Source organism: Balaenoptera musculus, chromosome X (genome assembly GCF_009873245.2).
Source record: "Balaenoptera musculus isolate JJ_BM4_2016_0621 chromosome X, mBalMus1.pri.v3, whole genome shotgun sequence".
Taxonomy (NCBI): Eukaryota; Metazoa; Chordata; class Mammalia; order Artiodactyla; family Balaenopteridae; genus Balaenoptera; species Balaenoptera musculus.
Genome location: NC_045806.1, coordinates 15,145,502 through 15,172,854, shown reverse-complemented (window position 1 = coordinate 15,172,854; position 27,353 = coordinate 15,145,502). Strand labels below are relative to the sequence as shown.

The 27,353-nt window shown below is 38.4% G+C and overlaps 1 protein-coding gene across 2 annotated transcripts in view; it reads right to left on the bottom strand.

Annotated features, from left to right (window-relative positions):
* The window catches only part of CDKL5 (cyclin dependent kinase like 5), a 192,650-nt gene that overhangs the window by 21,683 nt on the left and 143,614 nt on the right, over positions 1–27,353 (bottom strand). For both annotated transcript variants that reach the window (XM_036840690.1, XM_036840691.1), the window contains 6 exons: positions 26,319–26,378; positions 23,925–24,015; positions 20,015–20,204; positions 14,541–14,621; positions 8,653–8,804; positions 2,408–3,374 (listed from right to left, as the gene is read on the bottom strand). In XM_036840690.1, coding sequence (XP_036696585.1) covers positions 2,408–3,374; positions 8,653–8,804; positions 14,541–14,621; positions 20,015–20,204; positions 23,925–24,015; positions 26,319–26,378 — 1,541 coding nt within the window. The remainder of the gene's footprint in view (positions 1–2,407; positions 3,375–8,652; positions 8,805–14,540; positions 14,622–20,014; positions 20,205–23,924; positions 24,016–26,318; positions 26,379–27,353) is intronic.

The following is a 27,353-nucleotide window of genomic DNA, read 5'->3' as shown; positions in this document are numbered from 1 at the left end:
ATTATTACCACCTATCTATTGGCAAGTGTCATCCCACCATCTCCAGCCCATACATTCTAAGAGGACGGGGACCACATCTTTTTCATCAGAGCCTATCATTGTGCCTAGCTCAGTAAATGCCTGAATACGTCTTCATCCTTTCGCCACAAAACCTCTCTCCACATCTGAGCTCTAAGCAAGACCTTCAGTTGCTCCTAAAGCCATTTCTGACTGCTCCTGCTCACAATGATCTCTCCCTGTCCTCAAGTACCTTTTATAGGCAGTGCCACAGAAATCTGGTTCTTAATTATTTCATTTTTATCATGTATAATTTAATCTTCCTTGAGAGAAGATAAATTTCTCAAGAGCAAGAACCCTGCCTCAGACTCCTTTGAGTGCCCAAGAATACCCAGCATAGAGAAGGTATTCGGTGTCTAAAGAACAGCCCCCATCATCCCAGAAGCAGTAGCAACAACGAAGACATTTACTCTGTGCCCGGCATAGGGCACACAGTGCTTTATACACCATGTTTAATCCTCACAATAACACTCAGATGAGGAATCAAGGCACAGAAAGATTATATTACTTCCCCAAATTTACAGAGTTCGAAGCACACTGCAGGACTGGCTGCCTGGCTTTCCAGCTCAAGATCTGCCTGGCTTTCCAGCTCAAGATCTTAGCTGCTTTGCTACACCAACTGCTCAGTTACTGACAGTCTCCCCCTCCCCAGCACTCATCTTGCTAAGCTTCCCACTGCACAGACCATCTTATTTTCTGGAGCTCTGACACACGCTGATGAACCAATTTTTGTATCCTCTAAAAGGAGAGTACTTTTCCTACATGACAGTCTTTCCGTCTTCTAACACTGGTTTTTCTCCACCTTCATTTCTTTGATGCAGGCGAATGTTTCATATCACAAAAACATAATTTTAAAAATATGTGTTCTGTTACAAGAATGCTGCTTCTTTTAAACAGGTTAGTGTCAGTTCTAGAGTCTGAAGATCAATAAGATAGAGGGAGCATTATGCTAAAAACATTGCCTTGAGATTTAAAAACAACCCAAAAGACTGAAAATTAGCATTTATCCTGGCCTGAAGTTATATTTACCTATAGTTCTGGATAAATTTAAAACTTTTCAATTCAGTTAAGATATCGAGTAAGGTATTAGCAAAAGGGTTTGATTTAAGCAAATGTGGTTTGGAGAGATTAGAGAAAATACCCATGAATTCACAATGAATTTTGAGAAAATTAAAAACTAACCCATATAGCTGATGAATTCTGTAATAAATCAAAATAGGATTCTCTAATGCAAATCAAAGCTACAATTAGGTACCACCTCATGTCGGTCAGAATGGCCATCAATAAAAAGTCTACAAATAACAAATGCTGGAGAGGGTGTGGAGAAAAGGGAACCCGCCTACACTGTTACTGGGAATGTAAGTTGGTGCAGCCACTGTGGAAAACAGTATGGAGGTTCCTCAGAAAAGTAAAAATAGAATTACCATATGATCCAGCAATCCCACTCCTGGGCACGTATACAGACAAAACTCTAATCCAAAAAGATACATGCACCCATATGTTCACAGCAGCACTATTCACAATAGCCAAGACATGGAAACAACCTAAATGTCTATCGACAGATGAATGGATAAAGAAGATGCGGTACATATATACAATGGAATACTACTCAGCCATAAAAAAGAATGAAATAATGCCATTTGCAGCAACATGGATGCAACCAGAGAGTATCATATTAAGTGAAGTAAGTCAGAAGGAGAAAGACAAATACCATATGATATCACTTACATGTGGAATCTAAAATATGACACAAATGAACCTATCTATGAAACAGAAACAAAATCAGGGACATAGAGGACAGACTGGTGGTTGCCAAGGGGGAGGGAGGTGAGAGAGGGTTGGATTTGGAGTTTGGGATTAGCAGATGCAAACTGGTATATACAGAATGGATAAACAACAAGGTCCTACTGTACAGCACAGGGAACTATATTCAATATCCTGTGATAAACCATAATGGAAAAGAATGTGAAAAAGAATGTATATGTATGTATAACTGAGTCACTTTGCTGTACAGCAATAATTAACACATTGTAATTCAACTATACTTCAATAAAAAATAAATGAAAAAAAATAGGACAAAATATGAACAAAATATGCCAGAAAGGAACATTTAAGAAAGGAAACAGATTTTGAAAAAAACGCTTTCTGTGTTGAGTACTCAACAATTAGCTTAAAAAACTAAAAAAAAATGTTTTAACAGATTAGTCCTTCAAATATTGCTTCCTTAAATGTGTCCTATCAAGAAAGTATGACCTCCTGCAGTAGGGACAACTGCACACTGACCCCATCACATCCCTGCACCACCTTCCCATGATGAGCCGACAGATCTGGTCAAGGTCCTAAGTTGTACCTGAGGTGATAAGAGCTGCAGGCTGTTGGCTCTGGCCGCCATCCCTTGCCCTACGCTCAAGCTTCCGTCCAAGCCTTTGGCTCTCACTTTGTCCCGGGTCACATACATGGAATGCCTGTGTGGACGCTGCTGGGAGGAGAAGGGGCTGGTGTAGCCAAGCCCATACGAAAAGGATTCATGAGGCGCAGACAGTGAATGGGAATGGCTGCTGTCCATGTGTTCGGGCAGCTTCAACTCCTCCATCGTCTTAGAATGCCTGGTTGTGGTTCGGCGTGAGTCAAGAGTGCCCTCACTTCGGTTATTTCTCCCCGAGGGGCTGAGCAAAGTTCTTGTGTCGCTGTGCCTGGTGAGGGTTGGGCTGGTGGGAGAGTTCAAGTCCAAACAGCTGGATGGGAAGTACCTACTGGTACTGGACTCTGTGATCTGGGCCCTGGCTTCGGAAAGGTTGCTCACAGACTTGGAGTCACTCAATGCCCCATGGCTTTTGGCCTTGGTCCTATAGGAAGGACTCCTAGAGGACTGGGGAATGGTGTCGATGTAGCTATGCCGACTCTGCTTTTCACTGGGCTGCAGCGTCCCGGCTTTGCTCTGAGAACTTTCCATAAATGAGTGCCGGTTCTGCTGAGATCTGCTGCTTGACTTGAGGTACTTCGTGCCCGGGCCTTCCGAAGGCTTTGGGTCAATATTAAAATCAAACTCTGTCTTTGATTTGGCTTCTTTTGGGCTGAGAAGGTGTGGTATGTTGTTGTTGGTCAGATCTTTGCTGGTAGACCCAGGCTGGCTGCCCGCTTGGTAGGTTTTGGTGTGCATGGGACTAAGAGTAGCTCCAGCAAGGTTTCCGTTCAGGAAGCTTTCGTTGGCAGGAAGACCTTCGTCAGCCCGGGGCAGACCCACACCTAGGTTCTGGATGTCCTTGCTGTTAGATCTGTGATGAGACTGCAAAGCCGCACTTTTGCTGGCTTGGTTTCTATGTCAAAAACGAAAGAAGTATATCAGTTTCCCTCAAGAGCAGACGCACAAAAAGTATCATTAAAACAAAAAAGAACAAATATCTAAAACACTGCAAAGACTAAAAACAGTAACTCTCGCAAACATATGACTATAAATAACACGTAATCTATCAATAAGAAGTAAGTTGCTTAGATCAAGTCACTCTGCCACAAAGCACTGGTCCTGATGAAGCGCTTTGGCATTCTTAAATGCTCAGCTAACTTACTGCCAACACAGCTTCTAACTGATAATCTGGGCAAACTTGCTTTTGCTATGTTGGTGCTCACATGGGTGTGTGCTATAGAAAGCCTGCAAAGAAGAAGAGGGCTGAGCTATACGCAAACTCTTTATAACTCTTTCTCTGCTTGAACATCAGAAGGAGACACTGAGACTTGCAGATCACTGTGTTCCTTGAACTTCGTTTTTATTCGTAAAACTCACAGCCTGCCTCAGAGATACACACTCACAGCACATACACACAAGCACCAATGTCTCTTTTGTCTTTAGCCTGTATAATCAACGAATGAGAATTCTACCAAGGTACTCAAGAAAAGAAAATGATACTCTGAAAAGACGTGTGAACCGCCTAGTGAGGTTTGTTGGAAAACATGATGATCAACGTTTATGTATTAGAGAAGCGGCAATACTCGGGGCATGTCAGTGTCAGATACCTCCTGTACACTAAACAGGAGCATGTCTCTAACTGGATCACAGGGATCTAAACAGGTAATTTCTCTCCAAAAGACACAATTTATTCTCTTCTTCATTTCACACTTCATTATTCCAAATGGGCTGAGGCTTCCTTTGGACTGAAATCTTTAGGACTGAAAGCTTCATTTCCTACTTGGTTTAAAATACAAAATATAAATCCTGAGGAAAACCCTGTCCTCTATTTGAAAGCTGAAGCTGACATCGCAGCAAGGTCAGTTTGTTCTACTGTAACTATTTAAAGGACCAAATTGTGGTTTGAGATAGGTAAGAATGCTTTTAAATGAACAATAACTTACACAATTCCCTTTTTACTATGCATTCCAAAAAATTTGCTGCATATATTGCTATTGCTAAAGACGGTTTGATCTGGGAGAGTTTTGTTCCCATTGCACACTAATTAGAGGAATAGTCACATTTTTTTCCCCTGTAGAGTGGAAATCTGTGAAACTATGCCTTCCTATTTTCTCTATGAGAATCCACTCGTTCAGGCATCAAAGGGCCCTTAGGCCCTCATCCTTTCCTCCTACCTTTCAGAGGAGTGTTAAAAAGTATCTGATATCAAGCATGCCTGTAATAGTGTGGAAGGCCTCATCTCCAAAACGCACTTACTAATATCTCTCCCAATCGGGTCACAAAAATTGCAACATTAAATAAGGTCACTTAAATATGAGCTAACTGACAGGATCAGAGGCCATGGATACTGACAACTGATTTGTCTGTTTTCTTCTGTCTTTTTCCATGACCGTATCTACTGCCTCATCTTGATTTACAAGCAAAACCTAGAAAACCTACAAAAATAAGTGTTTTATGGTTTATCTAGGAATAATACAGAAAATATTGCTGTTATTTTGGGTGAAGAAAATCAATTTTGTATAGTTTATTTCAACCTAAATAAATGTGAATTTTGTTTAAAAAAGAAAAATATGAGCTAACTAAATGGCAGACCCCAGACCCAGAAAGAAATTACAAAGAAAGGAAAGTTTCACTTTCTGTTAAATGATGTTAACAGAGTCTATCTCCAGATCTATAGAGGATAGTCCTCATCTCAGGTTTTAAACCATTAGAGTTGTTTGTCAACTTATATCCTGGTAACTAAAATATCTCAGCAACTTCTCAAAAAACCCAAATGATGATAGACAGTCTCACTCATAAATAGATCTGACTAAGTGTGTTGGTTATTCCGACGTGCCCAACCCCCAATCCATTCTCCATTCCTCTCTGCCCCATCCTGGGTCTGGGGAACCCAACACTACAGAGTGTCACCCAGCCTCCCTTGTCACCTAACTCCCAGTTGGGCTTAGCAGTGCAAGGGGCTGGGGGCTGTCTCCCCCGGCAGTGGCTCCCTGACTCAGATCATAGCTGTGCCTCTAGATTACAGCTCCCACAGGATAGTTTCCCCTGCCTGGCTCCCCTGGACTCTCACAACCCTACTTCCTCCCCTTTCTCCTTCAGGCCTAGAGAGGGTAATCGCAGAGATAACTCATGCAGATGTTGTGAAATGTCCAAAGCTCCAAAGAGAACATCCAGAAAAAGGTAGAGAAGAGTGAAGATACCTGCTAGAGCTTTTGAAACTCTTGGAAACACTGCTCTCAATGTGGAGCACAAACCTACGTATGTTAGGAAGAACATATTCATAGTAACATAAGATATACTTTCTAATGTGAAAAGAGAGGCTATAAAGTTAAGGTGGAAACATTTGTCACAGGGTTAGGTTTCCCATAAATGTACAAAGTGCCTAAACCGCTATTCTGAAAGTTTCTGTCTCGGTATTAACCTGAAGCCACTGAGCTCTGCACGCAACTCCTTCATAGAAAAGGCATCATATTGTCTTCAAATTGGAGCTCTGCCAAAGCACAATAAAAAACTGCTTTGGAAATTCCATAGATCTCTTTGACATACAACTGTAAGGAATCTGTGTTAAACTGCCAACCACTTAAGAGGATTTTATATATAAACCCTTCTTAAATGGTTGGCAGGATGGATAAATAGATGGTTAATTTCTAGTTAAAATAACTTTTCAAACCAAACATCAAAGACGCAAAACTACATTTTTATGGGGAAGACTGGCGAAGCAGGACTGCTGAGAGGGCACTGTGTGGCAGGATGAAGCACCATCCCACCATGTCCAAGGTGAGCAGAACCTCAGGAGAGTCTGAAGGAGACTTAGGCAAGGGCTAGGTAATGCAGAGTCCACTGCCTCTCCTACAGAGACATGAACGTGGAAGACAGAAGACAGGGTGTGTGAGGATATGTGTATGAGGATACTGGTGTGTCTCAGGGACAAGGCAGGGCACCAACACAATATGGTGCCCTGAACATCTCTACAATGGTGCTAGGAAGTCCAACGGAGCCATGGTTTGTGCGGAATTAGTGTCCCCAACAAGAGCTTCCATGGAGGAAATATGGACCATAGGCAAGCGTGGAGTAGAAATATTTCCAGATACGTGTAAACTGAGCTAATGGTTTCTTTCCTAGAGAAACCATTTAGGACTGTTTCCTTAATATATTTAATACAGTGTCAAGACCTGAAAACAAATTCTTCCAGAGATTTTTATTTACTTATAATTTTTATTCTCATCGGCTTCAAAAGGGGATTTTGTAGGACTCCTCAAGAACCCATATGAACCGTATCCTCATGGCCACACACATCCTCCTTGACAGATCCCTGAAGAGGGTTCCCAAGGAGAGCCATGGACCCCCATGGGGATTTCTCCCAAGTGAGTCATTACAGGACGAACACACAGGCCTCCTTTTATGGTATGGTTATACCACCAATCACTACAGCACAAATCAAAAATTTATCATCAGTCTACTGAACTTTCTATCGAGATCCTTTTTCTTTGCAAATGTAAACTAGAGGAGTCAAGTGACAATCAAGGTAGAAGGGAGACAAAAGCACCTGAACTGGGAGTGACCCCAGATAAGACACAGGCATAATGTGACCCTCCTAAACTCAAAGGAGCAACTGAAAGATGAATACTGGTCCTTGCCTTAGTGCACCGATCTCATGGAAACTGACAACAAAGTGAACACAAACTTGGTGAAATAGAATTTGAATTTGAATCTCCCAGGCCTCCTTGAAAACAAACAGGTAAGAATGTTTTATAAGATGTGAGGGAAACAATGACCAAACCACTCATTTTAAATAGAGAACAGCTATAAAACACAATCACACCATCGCAGTTAAGCAGAGAAAATACAGGGTAAATGGTTATTGCTTATTCATAGATGCACTCACAGATCTAAAAAGTACCACGTTTTAAGCTTTCAAAATTCCAATTGGTTAAAAATAATTGTTCTATGTGGAGAGGAAGGGGGGACATGGGAAAAAACTTATATAAGAAAAGCTTCAGGGCTTCCCTGGTGGCGCAGTGGTTGAGAATCTGCCTGCCAGTGCAGGGCACACGGGTTCGAGTCCTGGTCTGGGAGGATCCCGCATGCCGCGGAGCGGCTGGGCCCGTGAGCCACGATTGCTGAGCCTGCGCGTCTGGAGCCTGTGCTCCGCGGCAGGAGAGGCCGCGACAGTGAGAGGCCCGCGTACCGTGATGAAGAGTGGCCCCTGCTTGCCACAACTGGAGAAAGCCCTCGCACAGAAACGAAGACCCAACACAGCCATAAATAAAATAAATAAATAAAATTTGAAAAAAGAAAATGCTCCCTATAAAAAAAAAAAAAAAGAAAAGCTTCATATTAAGAATTATTGTTTTCTACTTCTCTTCTAATAGTAGATAAGAGAAACTATTTCCTATCTTCCATAATTTAAGCAATGCTAGATGACAAGACCAGCTTCTTGGAAGAGGAAGGAAGACAAGGAGAGGAAGGACACTGCCCCTGAAAATGCAGCCATCAGAATTAAGGAATGTCACTTTTGGAGAGAGAACCTGATTGCAGGGTCCAACTCCTTGTGCCCCTCCTTGCTCCCCCCCTCCCCAGGAAATAAATGTTTTTTTAAAGATCATGCTGAAAATTACATTAGAAAGCATCAATTTTAATCACTATCTACCAAACTAACTTTACTATTTCTATATTCTTATTCTTATGAAAAACTAATTTCTCAACTCAATGATTAAAAGACAAGAGCAACAAAAACACAAGCCCCTGCTATGGAGCCAGAACTACTTGGTTCAGTTGCAAAGGTTGTCCTAGGTGCCTTCCCACCCACCTGTGTTTGGCATCCTCCGCTCCCTTCAGGAATCCCTTTGCCCTCACACATCCTTCTTCCTCCAGGAATCACCCCTGGGTCCCATGTACACAGGATCTTCTAGCTCATGAGGCCAGAAACCCCCTTAGTTGCTAACCCATGCTACCTTTCCCAGGGAATGCATAGGTTTCCCTTGGAAAATCTTATAAAAGATAAGAAAGTCTTTATGACCCACACAACTCTTTAATTATGGTTCTGAATCATGCAATAAGCATAAGAAAGATATTTTTGAATAAGGAGGGCTTTCCTTCTTTTCTCTAATTGCATCATTTAAGCAGCCACCTCCTCCACCTACTTGTAAGACCAATACTGCATCTGTATTTCCTTAAAAGGGAATATTTACCTATTAGACAAAGTGCTGCTTTCCACGTGGTAAGGTTTTCTTTTTGCTGACCTTGAAGGGGAGCGATCCAAAAGTCTCTGGGTTTGGAATGTAGGGTGATTCAAACACTGTTCTGTCAAGTATCTGTCAGCTGGGTCCAACTTCAGTAAGTTCTTAGGAAACAAAGTTAGGATCGGAAAGAACATCACAAAGTCAAATTTAAATTGTAATAAAAACCATATTTCTTTTCCTTATAAAAGAAATGCATGGTCATTGCAGAATATCTAGCAAACACAGTTTAGTCCAAAAAAAAAATTTTTAAAGGACTATCTAAATCACCCATAACCTTACCATTGTTGTCCTCTGGGAATATGCCCTCCCAGCCCTTTAAAAAATATCATGTATATATTTTTTCTTTTATAAAATCTGGCTTATATTATACACATAAGTTTTGTATACTGCACTTACTAATCAAAATCATTTTTTACAACATAATTTAAACATCTAAAATATATTTTTATTTTTTATTTTATTTTTGGACGCACCATGCAGCTTGTGAGATCTTAGTTCCCTGACCAGGGATCGAACCCGAGCCCTCGGCAGTGAAAGCGCGGAGTCCTAACCACTGGACTGCCAGGGGATTCCCTAAAATATATTTTTAAATAAGTATATATTTTCATATCAAAGAATATACATTCTTCATCTTTTTCTTGTCCTCCTCTCTGGAGGCAGCCCATGGTACCAGCATCTTGTGAATCCTTCCAACAGGTACTTTGTATATATCTCTATCTGCTCCTTTTATTTTATCCAAACAGCAGCATACGCACAATAGGCTGTACTTAGCTTTCTTTCCACTCAACATTAGATCTTAAGAGATCATTCCATATCAGTAAACAGCCTCAAGTTTAGACGTACCTTAGGCTGCATTTTGTTTTCCTTCTTTTATTATTATGAACAATGATGCAACAAATAACTTTACAACATGTTTTAAATGACTGCATGGAAGTTTGTGGTATGATTTATTTAATGATTTATTGTTGGATGTTTAGGTGGCTGCCACTTTGCACTATTATAATTAACGCTGTGATGTATACCTGAAATCGTTGCATATATCCATGATCCCTTGCATAGGATAAGTTCCCAGATATGGAACTGGTAGGTATGCAAACTCTTAAGGATTACCTTCTATGTGTTGCCAAATTACCCCCTAGGAAGGTTGTCTCAAATAGTACTTCTCTGAGCAATTGAGAGTCTACCAATTTCCTGGCACCCTCATCAACAATAGGCATTATCATTCTTTTTAGCACATACTTGTAAATTAGCTATTTAAAAAATGGTATCTCACAGCTGTTTTAATTCATATCTTTGATTAATAATGAGGTTGAATATTTTTATGTTTACTTATATTCCTTCTTTTCGTATTTTTCTATTTGTGTAATTGTTCTAATTTATTTGTATGTGTTCTTTATTCATTAAGGTACTAATTTTTTTTTAACAACTAAAATGTTTTCTTCTAACATTAGTTATCTGATTAGTAATTGGACAAGATTTTAAAAGGTGAATCATTATTAAAATTAATTGATTTTTGGGCTTCTCTGGTGGTGCAGTGGTTAAGAATCCGTCTGCCAATGGAGGGGACACAGGTTTGAGCCCTGGTCCGGGAAGATCCCACATGCCACGGAGCAACTAAGCCCGTGTGCCACAACTACTGAGCCTGCGCTCTAGAGCCCGCAAGCCACAACTACTGAAGCCCGTGTGCCTAGAGCCTGTGCTCTGCAACAAGAGAAGCCACTGCCATGAGAAGCCCGCGCACCGCAACGAAGAGTAGCCCCCCACTCGCTGCAACTAGAGAAAGCCCGCGCGCAGCAACGAAGACCCAAAGCAGCCAAAAATAAATAAATAAACGAACAAATAAATTTTAAAAATAAATAAATTTATTTTAAAAATTAATTGATTTTTATTGACAAGTTAAGCAAATACATAAAGAAGCATAACCTACATAACCGAACACAACTCAATAGAGCACACTGACATTTGTTCTTTTGAGTGATGGGCATTTTCCCTCAGAGAAAGGAAGAAGGGTGAAATTCCAGCATTCCCAAATGCGTCTCTAGCTCACTTTCATTGGCTTTGCCCACAGTCAATTTCTTTGTGATCCACTACTGAACAGTGAGAACAAACCTCAATTTGTTCTCAATAAGCCAGAATTCAATTTCAGACAACCACCTTCAACCTAGCACCAAAGAAAATTTGAATTCTGATCCTATCGTATTCTATCCTATGCTGACTCAGGCACAACTCTAAAATTATCTCAATGCTTTCTCCTTATTTATTAGAAAACAAAAACTGTGGAGGTATATGAAATGATTTTGGTCTTACTGGCAGTTAAGGCAGTTAATATCAAAATGGTTTCAACTGTATGGTACTAGTTAAAAACAAAGGAAATTAAAGTACATACGACCTTTTAGAAGCTAAACATCTACTAGCATTAAAGTGCTATTTTCATTTATTTAAGATTATCAAGGGTAGAAATTGCTGCACATACAATGAACTATTTTTATATTTATGAACACAGCTGTTAATTTTCAAACACTTGGAAGGATGAGGCCATTATGAGGAAAGTATGAAACTTAGTAAATAGTTTCAAAATTCAGTATTTGGGGGAAAAAACAATTTTAACTAAAATAGAGCCCATATAATTATTGTAGCTATTCTTTATATTATTAGGAGCTTTGATTAATTCTGGTAACTTGTATCCCCACTAAAATGGCTGATATGTATAAATAGACGCAGGATGAGATGGCCATTTTAGGTATTTATATATGCACAAAATTATCAAATCTGCTTTAGGGGATGGCATAGAGGATAAATTTCTTCATGAAAGGATAAATGGTACTATTTATTTTTCAAATTCATTTTCAAAAATAGCTAAAAGACAAAAGGAATAATTCTATTTATATAACATTCAATAATAACAAGGAAGTATTAACCTTTGGTGATAGAGGTCAAAGTCCTGGTTTCCAAGAGTGGGAAGGGGCACCTGGGAAGGGGTCATGAAGAGATTTCCGGGGTGTTAATAATTTCCTATATCTCAATCCGGGTGGGGTTACATGGATACATTTACATTATAAAGTTTTACTCCGAGGTACATTTATAATTTGTGTACCTTCTAAATACACGTTTCAATAAAATGTTTATTTAACATTAAGGAAATTTGAGGGTAAATATATTAAATGAATGGGAATTCAACTGTTCAACTTTCAAACTGGTGTAAATGCATAATGGTTCAGGTTATCTTCGTATTTTTAATCTGTGTTAGCGTTTACCAGGTGCCACGCTGATACTTGGTAATTACATTTGGTAATGATTTAACAAAAGAAGTTCAGTTATTTTTAACTAAAAGAGACAAAAGGCAGAAAACATGAAATTGTATTTCAGTTCTTCTATTTTACTCTATTTACATTTTAAAAGTTACCAAATAATTAAAGCCCTGATAAATAAATATAGACTGCGTGAAAGAACATATGACATAACGCAAATGATTTAAGAGATAATTTATGCCTAATTAACCTTAAAGAGCCTTGAGGATTTTTTAAATAGCATCTCTCAATCTGTGTTCAGAAGAACACTAGTGCTGTAGCATTTTATTTTTTTTTAAGTATTTAGTATTTAATTAAATTTGGGAAATGCTTCTTTACTGTGGGATTTCTGAAAGCCTTTATAAGTTAATGAATATTGTGAATCTCTAAGAAAGGTTATATGGTAAGTGGCCTTTCCCAAAGGCCACACCCCCTCGCCCACCTCCGCCCCCACACCTATTTACACAGGGTTCCTTGGAACACAGATTAACATAGTTTTAAAGCAGAGCAAAGTTCTGAGAGTGCTGCTCAGCAATTTCCAACTGTGCTAAGTATGCCTTTAAAGGTTCTGTGCAGAGTAAACTCCTCTGTTTTTGACAGTTGACTGAATGGGCAGAAAATAAAATTGATCCATTGACAAGTATCTTTTTTTAAAAAATAAATTTATTTTATTTATTTACTTTTGGCTGCTTTGGCTCTCTGATGCTGCGCGCGGGCTTCCTCTAGTTGCAGCGAGCGGGGGCTACTCTTTGTTGCGGTGCGTGGGCTTCTCATTGCGGTGGGTGGCTTCTCTTGTTGAGGAGCACAGGCTCTAGGCGCGCAGGCTTCAGTAGTTGTGGCACGCGGGCTCAGTAGTTGTGGCGCATGGGCTTAGCCGCTCCACAGCATGTGGGATCCTCCCGGACCAGGGCTCGAACCCGTGTCCCCTGCACTGGCAGGCAGACCCCCAACCACGGCGCCACCACGGAAGACCCAACAAGTATCTTTTGAAGGTCTACTATCAAATAACTAGCACTTGCTTATGCACTGGCTGGCTGCAATGAAAGCTGGAGAAATATGAAAAAGTAGTTCTCACTCAAGGGGCTATCTACTTGGGTAGAAAAGCTTGAATAAGAAACTGTGAGAGGGCTTCCCTGGTGGCACAGTGGTTAAGAATCCGCCTGCCGGGCTTCCCTGGTGGCGTAGTGGTTGAGAATCTGCCTGCTAATGCAGGGGACACGGGTTCGAGCCCTGGTCTGGGAAGATCCCACATGCCGCGGAGCAACTAGGCCCGTGAGCCACAACTACTGAGCCTGTGCTCCGCAACAGGAGAGGCCGCGATAGTGAGAGGCCCGCACACCGCGATGAAGAGTGGCCCCCACTCGCCTCAACTAGAGAAAGCCCTCGCACAGAAACGAAGACCCAACACAGCCAAAAATAAATAAATAAATTAATTAATTAAAAAAAAAAAAACTCATGCTTGGGTCCCATCCCAAGCTTTGGAGTTAAAAAAAAAAAGAATCCGCCTGCCAATGCAGGGAACACGGGTTCAGGCCCTGGTCCGGGAAGATCCCACATGCTGCGGAGCAACTAGGCCCGTGTGCCACAACTACTGAGCCTGCCAGCCACAACTACTGAGCCTGCATGCCACAACTACTGAAGCCCGTGTGCCTAGAGCCCGTGCTCCGCAACAAGAGAAGCCACCGCAATGAGAAACCCATGCATCGCAACAAAGAGTAGCCCCCGCTCGCCACAACTAGAGAAAGCCTGCGCACAGCAACGAAGACCCAACACAGCCATAAACAAATAAATAAATATTTTTTTTAAAAAGGAAAATTTATTAAAAAAAAAAACAGAAAAACTGTGGCACTCAGTAGTCCAGAGCATGAAGACCTTCTGGACAGGGGCACCAGCATGAGGAGGAACACTCAGGCATGGTAGTAGCAGTGATCTTGCGGTTGTCAAATGAAGAGCCAGAGGGAGAGAAATCAAGTTAGAAAAAGAGCAGAATTAGGTTCGCTGATAAAATAATCTTATGGGAGGCCTTGAATATGCAAAAAATATTAGAATCTCTTTTCTTTCAACATTCATTTTAAGATTTGTTTTAAAACCTTATGCCTGAGCAGCTCGAGTGCTGGATAAATTTTTAAATGATTTATTTCTCATTATTTATATTTAGATTGTTACTATTCTGTCCATTTTAGGAATCTAATTTAGGTATCTCATGGTCCTGTCTAGACGGAATGTTACAATACCAGATACTTCTGCAATTTTAAATAAACTGCAAGGGGATATATGTATATGTATAACTGATTCACTTTGTTATAAAGCAGAAACTAACCCACCATTGTAAAGCAATTATACTCCAATAAAGATGTTAAAAATAATAATAATAATAAAATAAATAAATAAATTGCATGCCTCTTCAGATGACACAGTCCCCCATTATTCACCACTATACACCTATTAACAAAACATTTAATTCATAAAAGCAGGCTATGGTCATATATAGACGCAAGAGAAATCACAAACCAAAAGACATTTTGTACAGATAACATCAACTTGTCCCACCTTCATTAAGTCAAGTAAAACGCTATTTAAAATTCCAAGGTATCTTCTCTCCAATGACTGAGGATGGTTAACAGCTGGAAACTGTAACAACAACATGACAGAAGTATTAGCACGTGGGTAAGGGTATGTGTGTGCATGTGCTTTGAGTGTTGGAGAAGGTAGCAGATGAGCAGAAGCTACTGCCCTAGTGCCAAAGTTAAATTTATTTCACATGTATATTACTTTTGGTGTCTATGTATTTGAGGTAGGGATTAATAGGACTGGGTGTTAAATGACAGGAAAACTCACAAGTGAAAGATGATACTTAAATCTAGTCGGACAATACTGAAGCATGTAAAACAAAACAAAATATAAAAATTTGAAACTATTCAGTTTATACAGTCTTGTCTACTTATACAAATAATTTGGTTATAATAGAGTTCATATAGAATTTGCCTGCTTATACAGACAATTCTTACACCCTTTTCACAACAACATATCATTTACTCCTGAAAATTAGAGAAGTAAAAAAAGAGAAAAAGGCCAGTACGTGAAAGGCTACAGAAGTACAAATAATGAATTCAGACACACGTTCTATTATTGCTTTTAATATACTCTTTGAATGACCTGTTTTCAATTCCTTCCTTTATGTAAGTTGGAACAGAAGGCAAACAGGCTCCTAAATTAACAAATGCATTTTTAAATAAAATGAGGGGAAAGGGTCAAGTTTATTCAGATGCTCTGTCCTTCCCTCTGCCAACTCACATTTCACAGTATCTAAGTGGATGGTAAAGCATTAGAGTCCAATGCCATGTACTCCCTCCCAATGGGAGGGCTACTTTGCTTTTAATATGTATTTCCTTTATACCAACATAAGAGCATTTCAAAGCCTGAAATCTCTAAACATGCTAAATAAGTGGATGAGAGAAGTAGTTATGTAGAAAAATTCAAACAAGGTATTAAGACGTCATCCCCACACAGTGCTAGGTATGGCAGGAGATGCAGAATATGGGTAAGACCAAAACCTTGCATGTAAGCAACCCTCAGTCTGATTGTGAAAGCAATCAGTACGAAACTGTGTGGCCATAAATTCTAGTTGAAGCTAAGAGAAAGGAGAGGCCAAGGTGGTTTGCAGCTGTAGAAGAAAGAATCATACATAGATAATATCTGAACTAGCTTTTGAAAGATAAGAAAAAATGTGAGGATAGAGAAAAGTAGGACAGCACCTTCTAGGTAGAGGACGTAGAGGGAATAACATGAATTTAACACAGACACACAGGCAATAACCTAAAACTGGTTTCTGAGGGAAGTAATGCTCTGTGAGACATTTTAACAATTGTTATTCTTCTTATTTCAGAGATGAAGAAGGTGACGATCAGAAAATTCAAATAAATGGTTCAAGGCAGGTTACATAATTAAAAAGCAGAACTTGTATTTGCACCCAGGTCTGTGATCCAAACCCACATTTTTTCTAAACATGGGCGCCTTTCCTAAAGGAGGTACAGAGGTTCCTCTGGATGTTACTGGAGCATTAAACATCAGCCCAAAGAGAGAGACACCTGTCATGCTGTGATAAAAGACTCTATACCAGTAGATTTTAATTAATATCTTGCTTATGAGGTTTATCTTATGCTACCAAATACACCCTCCTTTTTTTCCAGAAGTAACATTTCATCAATAAGAAAATTAATGCCCAAGGTCAAAAGGTATTAGAAATATGATTTTTAAATGACCACACAAACTCCTAACTTTAAAAAATTAATTTATGTTTTTTGGAAAGAAAGACACCATTCTCATATTAGGTAATTCAACAAATAACCAAAACTCAAGCATAGAAGTTTTAAGTATACCTCAATCAGTAGTTTGTTTTTTCTTTCCTTTCTTTCTTGATCACTTGGCCAATACGATACAATGAGAGTGCCTCTTTACTGAGCACTTACTATGTGTCAGGCACTGGTCTGGGCATTTTACATATATTATAACGTTTAATCTTCACAACAACCCCATCAGGTGGTACTTCTGTTATCACCATTTTACACATGAAGAAAAAGAGGCACAAGGAACTTGCCGTAGGTCATTCAAGTAGTAAATATGGAGTCAGGCTTTGAACCTCAGCAGCCTAACTTCAAAGTCTAGGCCCTATATTATGGGATGGCAATTGTTATTTTTTTCAAAATAATGCATACTGTTAGAGCAACATCTTGTTGATTTTCCAATCTCTACACAACTGAATCAAAATACAAATCACACTGGACTGGTTACTGGTAAGTCCATGTTTCAAGGCAGTTGCAGTTCACACACCCTGTACGCTTAGCTGAGAATGTCTCAGACATTCTCAAGTAAATGATAAAGGAAGACTTTTCCCTCAAAAGATGTGGTTAAACCTCCAAAAAGGTTAAACTAATTTAGTTAAAACACCACAAACACTTTCAGACTAAAATGTAAAAACATTACGGTTTATAAAAATCAAAGTGTCAGGGAAGCAGCAATTTCTCCAAAGGATATTTACAAGCAGCACTGTCATGTACTGTCTAGCATTTTACCGATAATACTATTTAGTGAGGAGGTCTGTAAACAAACAGGACCATAGACAAAGGAGTGAAAGATCTCCTTTGTTTGGCCTATCTAATCCAAATGCTACTCATTCTTCAATATCCATTTCAAACTGCAAATCCTCTATAAATCATTCCTAGTGAATCTAGCCAACTTTCTAGAATGTTTAACATTCTCAAGGTCTCAACTATATTTAGATGTATTAGAAAACAGTACAATGTAGTAAAGAATGTAGTACTTCATTATATACCACGCTTTATTATAAATTGTATTGTTTTCTAGTTATTTCATGCACAAAAGTCTTAATTCTTCAGCTAGTTTACAAGTTATTAAAGCCAGGTACCATGGCAGATCTGTTTACACTCTCTTCAGAGAATCCAGCTTAGAGCCTCTTTAACCAGGCAAAGAATAAGGCAGCCAGAAGACCAAGCTTGATGCTCCAGGTCAAATATTCAATCATTTAATACTATTCAACCTAGTAAGAGCAACTCTAGGTGTGTTGTGAATATAACGGTGGCCATGATAGCTCATTTCTTTAAAGAATTCATTAGTGCAGTGAGGATACATTTTTCAAAAAGCTTTTTTAAAAAAAAAATTTTTATTACAATTTTTAAAAAATTGAAGTATAGTTAATTTACAGTGTTGTGTCAAACAGCTATTTAAAAGAGACTGCCATGTGTGCTACAAGAGCTATGACCAGAGTGCTTCAGGAGCACAGAAGGGGGAGGCACCCATTCCCCCTGGAGAAGTCTAGAAGGACTTCATGGAAGGACACTTGACCTGAGTCTGGGGGGAGGGAGGATGGAGAGCTTTCCAGGAAGTGGGTAAGTATTGGGAGAATTACAGAAATGAAAACATAGCACTGCAGAAACAAGGAAATGGTGACAAGTTCAATGTGGCTGCAGAGCAGGGGGCAGGGGGTTGGAAAAGGTGGGAGACAAGGCTGGAGGGCTAGGAGCAAGGGGTTTTTAATGCTATCCTAAGGAGTTTAAATTTAATAAGCAATCTTGTAGAGGTTTTCAGCACAAAGACGACAGAATTAAATGGGCAGTTTGCAGGAAGATCATTCTAAAAGCAATGTGAAGACTGTAGGGAAGAGAGAAACTTGGAGAAATCAGTTTGGGAGTGGTTGTTCAGGTAAAAGGTGGTAAGAGTGAAAGAAGCATTAGAGATGGAGAGAAGGGAAACATAATTGAGCTTGACTGCTGATAATGCAGATTGGTTCAAGAGAGCATTCAAATATTCATCGAGTCCCTACTACATGTGCTGGGCTAAGCTAGATGCTGGAAATACAGCAATAAAACAGATGATTTCTAACATTAATAATTAAAAAATAAACAAAATAATTACATACTGTGATAAGTGCTATGATGGAAAAAGAAGGGTGCTATGGGAGAGACCAAGAAGGAGGTGGGGGAAGTATGTTGGGGGGTCAGAGACAGGGGGCATTCTTGGAGCTGAGATTTATAAAATGAGAAGGGGCCACGCAAGGGAAGTGCCTTCCTGGGAAAAGGAGTCACAAGTCCCAATTTCATGAAGCTGGAACACCTGGGAATGTTTATGGAAGTTAAAGAAAAAGAAAGGTAAGTGTGATGAAAGTCTGGAAAGGGATGGGAATGGAAAGGGGTATGAGCTGAAGTCAGGGAGCTAGAAGGGCCCAGAAAAGGCAAGGTCTGATGGGAAGGAGTTTGGATGCATTCTCAGTGAGACAGGAATTCATTAGTTATGACTCGCTTTATTTCTGACTAGAATAGATTTTCCTTTCTTCTGGACTGAGGGCAAGTCCTACTTATTATCATATTTTCAGCATCTAGTAGGACAAATGCTCAATAACTGTTGAACTATTTGCACCCTAATTAATGGTCATAATTTGGCTATTTTTCAGCTTACACAAGCAAAAATAAAAGGAGAAAAAAAGAAACTTGCCTGAGGTAACTCAGAAAGATTTGGAAGAGAGAGAAAGCAGGAAGGGGATGGAAGAGAAATGTTTGCATTTCTGTTCCTTTTTTTCTTCCACACTCATTGAGCCTAGCAGGAGGGATACTGTGCTGGGCATTCATGTGTGAGGAGGGGTACTCTTCAAAGTGAAATAAACTGAGGCCAGAAAGTCAAAGGAAAAAAACAAAGTGCTTTGCAAATGTCAAGAAAACATGGTTTGAGAATTATGCATTTAAGAGAAAGAAAAGAAGTGGTGGTGAGCTTATTTTATAGTTCCCACAAGGGCCACCAACTGGCATGTTGGCCCAAACAGGGTAGTTGAAAACTAAAAAAGTTGCTTTGGGGGTGGATGGAACAGAGAAGCAGCTTGTAACTGGCCACTCCAGTAAGATGCCTCCTGCGACTTGGCTGTCCCTCATTTGGGGAAAGTTTATACTTTAAGACTCTTTTTAGCATATTTTCTGAAATCAAGTTTTGCACAAAGTTAGCAAGTCTAGAAAAGGCTGCCCAAGACAATACACTAGTTTGAAAAGAAGAATTGATGTTTCACTAAACAGGAAATACCCACTAGAACAGCACCTTTAAATATGCAGAATGTGAGTATTCATCATCTTCCTCAAATCACTACAAATATGTTTGCTCAAATAAGCAATAGCCATTTATGCATTTTTCTATCTTTTGGGGATGCTTAATATTTTGCATAAAGAAACATTCTGAGATAACCAAAGTTTAGAATAATGCATACACTAAAAAAGATTTTGAAAAATTGGAACTTACAAATTAGGAAAATATTAGCAGCTCCCACTTTCAAATTTAGACTTTTTAAAATTCACAAATACTATGTAAAATTCAAAAATAAAATATTATAATGGGGATTATAAACACTGTAATGGGAAAGGCAATAGTATTCGATGGATAGCTTAGCATTCCACTGTGCAATGAACAATGATTTAAATACTAGTGTACGTACTGATTCCATTTGGGGTTTTAGCAAAGCCTCTTACCCGGAGCCCGTGGAAGCGAGGATTACTGTAGAAGAGCTTCATTTGCTCAGGTGGAAGTGGTCCTAGCACCTTCTGAATAGTAAAAAGTTGGTCAATTTCGCTTTCTCCAGGAAATAAAGGCTGTCCATCACTAAGCTCCCCAAGAATACAGCCCACCGACCACATATCTACAGACTTGCCATAGGGAGCTCTGAAAAGCAAAGGGAGAGATTATCTTGGCAACTGAAGAAATAAGTTTTAATAATTTCCAAATTATTTTGAACAGATTCATGATTTAAAGCATATTTGGGTATTTAAGGAATTAAACAATACCACATGGACAAAAGTGAGGCTGAAAAAAAGGAATTACGGATATCAAAGTAAAACTTCAGAACACAAGTGAATAAATCTATGCTAATAAAGCCATCAGTTTAATAAAAATTAGTTAGTATACACTGATTTGAAATCTATTCACATCCAGATATATTTTGAATATGAATGGATTAATAAACCCTAAATACAGCACACATGTCTGATGAGTTACCACTCACTTGGAGAATGAAATGCTCCCAAGAAATGTATTTTCTAGGTAATTATCCTTTAGCTCTCTAAATGTCAACAAGTTATACAGATCCATTTTTTGAGTTCAGCCTATTAAAATGTACCACTGACTTATGTGTCTTTTTAAACAACAAACACTTAATATTATTTAACCTCTGATTGCACAGAGTCAAAACAGCTAAGATTGTGCTAAACGCTATTGGATTATTTACTTCAATCTATTTATACCCTTTGTTTACGGGGCTTTATGACAGGCATTTCCCTCAAAGCATTTTTTCCACTTCTTTAGGGATTTATAGCTATCTTCCAAGGTCTGAGTTTACCAGAGGGCTTTTGGAGTACTACTGTTGCTAATCAGCTATACATGAAAATCTACGTATCCCCAAAAAATCTTTACATGTATACCGCAATATCTATAGCCTTAAGTCAAATTACATAAGGCAGATTAAGAAATCATATTTTTTAGTTTCAAACATAAATTATCTAAGTTTTAAGAAGGGAAAGCCAAAATAAAATATCTGAAAAAAAAAGGAATTAAAATTCTAGAATGCCATAGTGCTATAGTAGTAATATAAAACTTTTAAAAAATACTCTAAAGCACTTTTAACATAATACAGAATATGTTTCTAGGATAATAAATTATTGTAACAATAAGTCAATATTTTATTTATCTCATTTCCTCCCATAAAAACCCAAGAACCATACTAGGAAACTTCATTTAGATTTTTTTGGTAGCTTGCTGGGAAGGGAAGGATACTGATCTTTCTTTCATACAAGTATGAGAAAGACAAAACTTGTGCTAGATGGAGAAAACTATGGAAAATCTTTACATACCCACCATAAGCTATTTTTCTTCTGTCAACTAATTTGAATAATTTATGCAGCTGTAACTACTTTGAATGTCAAGGACAAAGTCTTGAGAATGTACAAAAATCTGTAAATTCTTCATGTTAACCAAATATCAACTGATTTCAATGGGATTTTTATACAAATAATATGGTTCTTCAACCAGTACTTGACAATCATTTAATTAGTAATATTCAATTTGGCTCAAATTAGTTGGAGTCCCCACCTACTTTTGGTAGCTCCCATATAGCTCTAAACCTAACTCAGTTTATGAGCTATAAACATAGCTCAGTTTCCCAGGAGGTATTATTAGGCAGCAAATACTCTCTGAAGTTTCATAATAAGGCTGTCCTCAGAATGAACTCCTCAGGGACATCTTATAGACAAAACCATATTATAATGAGTCCCTCTACCATACTTGAATCCTCAGATGGGGTTCTAAGAATGATTTACTTCGTACTCATTTCTTCTTTGGCAAATCCTGTCCAGGAATTTCAAACTCCCAATCCCTCCCAAAAGAAGGGACAGATGAATGGACTACACATTAGAGTGAGTCCAGACAGAGGTACACAGAAGAAACATAGACAACACAAAAGAAAATCAATCCTAAATCCAAGTTGAAAAATGAGCACAGAAATTCTAAAATCTATCCACACAAGGAGGGATAATAAAGTGACTAGCCACCATTTATTTCACAGGATGAAGCACAAGTTTTGATTTCAAAAAAAATGGTAAAGCTTTCAATAACTGACACCAATAATTCTTATAGGCTCTAGGTCAGCAATGAAACAAGAATTAACACCAGATGGTTGGTAGACACTGGGAAATCAATTGTTAACTTCAAAATAAACCCTCAATGAGAACCTGCTGCAGAGTACAGGGAACTCCACTTCACTGTACAGTAGAAACTAACACAACATTGTAAAACAATTATACCCCAATAAAAAAATTTTTTTTAAATAATAAAAAAAATAAAGAAAATCAATTGACCACAAGTGTAAAAAAAATAAAAATAAACCCTCAGTGGGGGGGTGGTAGTGGTGGTGGTGGTGGGATGAACTGGGAGATTGGGATTGACATATATACCCTAATATGTATAAAATAGATAACTAATAAGAACCTGCTGTGTAAAAAATAAATAAAATAAAATAAACCCTCAGTGAGTAGCTTAAACATATAGTCATCATGATCTTCAGAAGAAATACAGAAATTTATATTTCTATTATATAAAAAGTACCTTTATTTATTAAAATTTTTTTAAATTGAAGTATAGTTTACAATGTTGTAAAAAATATCTTTTAAAAATTAAATTTCTCATGTCCCCTAGATACATGTACGGCACACTAAAGAAAAAAGATGAAACCTATAATAATTTGTGCACTGGTCATCATTACCACCATATCTAATTTTATTTGTAGAGTGTGCCTTCTACCTCAATTCTTTGATGGTCCCAAAGAAGGAAATACGATCTAGGAAAAATAAGAAAATAATACAACTACGATAGGTAGAGAATTATTAGTGAAACTGTGTGATGGAGATCAAGACTACAGGTCCTTTCTTAGGTTCTAAAGTTAAAACATATTAAGAGGAAGAAGTATCTTATCAGAAAATGCTTTTCTGGTGTTGACAGGTGAATGAAATACCACTGAAAGTGGAAGGGTGGCACAAAGTGGATGGATATGGCAGTGTTGCTGAGAAAATCATCAATGTACTCGTTTGGAAAGCCATTTATCATCAAACAGGATTTACAATGTTTGGAAGGAAAATAGCAGTTGGTTCAATATTTACAGAAAAGTGGCTAGGCATAAGAGATACTTCATAAGTATCTGCTGAATGAACGAATGAATACATGAACAAACAGATAAGCTGGAATGTCAAACTCTGTGGATATCCACATTCTTAATGTGGAAGATTATTAACAAAGATGGCAGCAATAATTCCCCCCCCATTTCCATACACCTGCCACTTTGTAATGTGACTCTGCCACTCCTCCCATCAAGAGGCGAAGTTTATTCCTCCATCCCTTGAATCAGGGCTTAGACAAGTAATGTGCTTTGGCCAATGAGGCAAAAGTCATGCAAAGAGGCTTGAAAACCACCTTTGCTTTTGAATTCCCTCTGCTCAGGGAATTCTTCTGCTATTATATGAAGAAACTTGGACTAACCCACTGGAGGATGAGTCCCCATGGAACAGAGATAGTTTGTCCCAGCTGAGGCTCTAAACCAACCAGCCTCCAGATGACCTGCTGACTGTAGCTACATGAGCAACTCCAGTTGAGACCAGCAGAAGAATCATCCAGTTGAACTCAAATAGCTGACTCCCCCAACCCGATGGCACCCAGAATTGTGAGCAAATAAAATGGTGCTTGCTTTATGTCATTAAGTTTTTAGGTGGTTTGCTATACTGCAATAGGTAACTGGCATTTAATTAACTCAAGTTCTTATCTTCCACAGATAATCCCAAAGTTAACAATAGAGGATCAGCAAATATGTAGATGTCATTCTATTCTGGGAAGGTAACTCACCCAAGTAAGAGTTCTGGGGACCGATACCACCTGGTGGCCACATATTCTGTATAATTAGCATTATTGCCTTCTGATAGATTCCGAGCAAAACCTGAAAGATAGCAAAGCCCAAAGGTGTAATTTTGAAAAAGAATTAATTTCATGTTGACAAAATATTTCAGTGCTATTAATACCTTAAAGGAACATCAAAAGAATATAATGATTGTTATTGAATGGGCTGTTTATTAACAGTGTCCTTGTCATTTAAAAAAGTTAGTACAGGGCTTCCCTGGTGGCGCAGTGGTTAAGAATCTGCCTGCCAGTGTAGGGGACACGGGTTTGAGCCCTGGTCTGGGAAGATCCCACATGCCGCGGAGCAGCTAAGCCCGTGAGCCACAATTACTGAGCCTGCGTGTCTGGAGCCTGTGCTCCGCAACGGGAGAGGCCGCGATAGTGAGAGGCCCGCACACCGCGATGAAGAGTGGCCCCCGCTCGCCACAGCTGGAGAAAGCCCTTGCACAGAAACGAAGACCCAACACAGCCAAAAATAAATAAATTAAAAAAAAAAAAAAAGTTAGTCCATTGTTCATTCATCAATTAAAATATACAATGTATTCACTACAAAGCCAGTCTCTCCTCTCTGATAAAGAAATCTGTTTTCAAAGTCATTGCATGCTTTTATAAGCATTCAGAGCTTTTCCAATAAGTGTAAATCTTAGAAACAAAATGAAGACTCCACAAGAGCCAGAAGTCAAAGCTAAATTAGCATGTTGCAGATAGTCATTAATTCTGCTATGTGGGACCTTAGATAGTATTTGTATATCTATTGGTGCTGATCAGCTGCAGCCATTATGTAAACAACTAACGGTAGGGTTTGGCAATGATGGAAACAAAGCAGGCTAAAATGATTTTTATCTCCTAATGTGACTGAGAAGCATATTAGGGATATCTTAATTACCTTACAGACTCTATTGCTACCCGACCCCCCAAGTAACAACCTTTTCAAGAGGTTTTGGGGCCACAAAATAAACTGGCAGGTAGGTTAATTACCCATCTAACTCACCAAAAGCAATATAGGTTCACTGTAAATAGTTACAGAGAACCAGAATATTAAAATTAAAGGTAAAAGTTAAGGTGTATGTCAGTTTCAATAAATAGAAAATAGTGTTTCTTAAAGTGGAACAGTAAAAAAATAAAAATAACCACAGCAAAGACAAACCCCCTAACTTCAGTTAATCAACACTTCTTTATAAGACATATTTGGAAGAAATATTCATATTTTTTAGTGGGATTCTTCAAGCCAGACAAAGCAGCTACACACTCTGGGAGGGAAAACAATCAGGAGGTTCTTGGTGGGGATGTGCAGGGCACAGAACGCCACATGTGGAGCCGTCATGTGGAACTTCCTGACCGTTTAAAGCTGTCTTTTCTTTAAGAAATGATGCTAGACTAAGGATACTTTTTTCCAATTATTAACCATTCTATATGCATCTTTTTTATTTATAACTTGCTTGACAAATTTCAGCTCCTAAGTACTTGTTAAGATGTTTAGGTACAGCAGGACTCTTCTTTGCAGTATTTTTTTTTAATTAATTTATTTTTATTTTTTTGGCTGCATCGGGTCTTAGTTGCAGCACGCAGGCTCTTCGTTGCAGCACGCAGGCTCTTTGTTGCGGCACGTGGGCTCCTCTCTAGTTGTGGCGTGCGGGCTCCAGAGTGTGTGGGCTCTGTAGTTTGCGGCACGCGGGCTCTCTATTTGAGGCACGTGAGCGCAGTAGCTGTGGTGCGTGGGCTTAGTTGCCCCATGGCATGTGGCATCTTAGTTCCCTGACCAGGAATCGAACCTGCATCCCCTGCATTGGAAGGATTCTTAACCACTGGACCACCAGGGAAGTCCCCCATTGAACATTTAAAGGGAATAAATGGAATCATTCTAAAAATGTCTTTTAACCTTACAGATATGTAACTATTGCATATATACAATACATATGTATTTACATAGTTATATTTTCAGTGTTTATGATTATGCCTGAAACAATTTCTATCAATATTTAAAATATTAAAAATTTTTTTATCCTACTCAAGCCAGAAGGCCATAGTGGTATTTTCTGGAAAATTCTTTCTCTGAGGTCATTAAGTACTGGGCTTATGAATATATGCACATGCATGTATTTGCTTTGAATTCTCATTAAACAAATACTGCACGATGAATTTTTTAAAATAGTAGACAAAACTATGCAAAGAGAGAGTAGAACTCTTCCCAAAATCCTTTTTTTAATATACAACCCAATAGAATGTTCATTTGCTAATTTAAGTCAAAAGATAAAAAATACTTTTAATACACCTGTAAAAGCTACCTAAGTGTTATATTAAATTAATTCTGTACTTACAGGGCTCAATTTCTTTTTAACTTACCAAAGTCACACAGTTTCAAAACATCATTGTGGCTGATTAAGAGATTTTCTGGTTTTATATCTGGAGTATCAAGATTAAAAAACAATTATTAAAAAATGTTCCATGTACTGCTGACTGACACTGTTAGAGCACTGTAATGGCACCTAATTAGAAATATCCAGAGTAATATGAATAGAAAACTGTGGCAGTGAAAAGCAGAGTAACACATTTTATGCTGGTACACAAAAGTTCCAATTAATTTCTTTTTGAAAAACATGCAGACCACCATTTCAAAAATATTTTTCCCCTTAAATCTTAAAGGCATTAATTGGATCTCTGAAAGGAATTCAAGAATGATTAAATCTAGGCTACCACATTTTAAGGAACTATTTTTACTTTATAAAATACTAATAATACAAATTTTTGGAGATAGACTATAAAATGTTTACACCCAGAAGATACTTTAAAAACACATATGAGAGTAAGTAGGTAGCATTATATTTACTGGAGAAAAAAATACAAATAAGATACATTGTTCGTTATGATTTTCTGTATAATTTCTATATTTATATATCTCTTTAGGTTTTCTATGATGTGGTTCACTATCATAAATGTCTAGTGCTGAAGCTATGATGGATGAGTCAAGATAAGATTTCTCATTTTTTCCATGGATCTTTTGAAGATGTGGTGGGAGTTAAGGAGTAGAAATACATAGAAAATGCAGTTTAATTCCCTCCCTTTGGAGGTATCTCACAATTCTATTTTTAGAGTACCCATCATCTATATTATATGGTAGAAGTGAAAATGGAGAAAGGGAAGAGGTAGGAGTGAGATCTGTAGATTTCAGAATCATGGTTTCTGAATTAATTCACAACCATTAATTCACTATACACTTAACCAAATCACAGTATCACTATGGAAATGCACCTAAATCGGTTTCTTAATAGCCTCAAACTGTAGTAGAGACTGTTATTAGAATCATTACCCTAGACACTAGATGTCCAGGTGACCAAGACATCTCTCCATGCTGCCAACAACCTTCATAATGTAACTGCT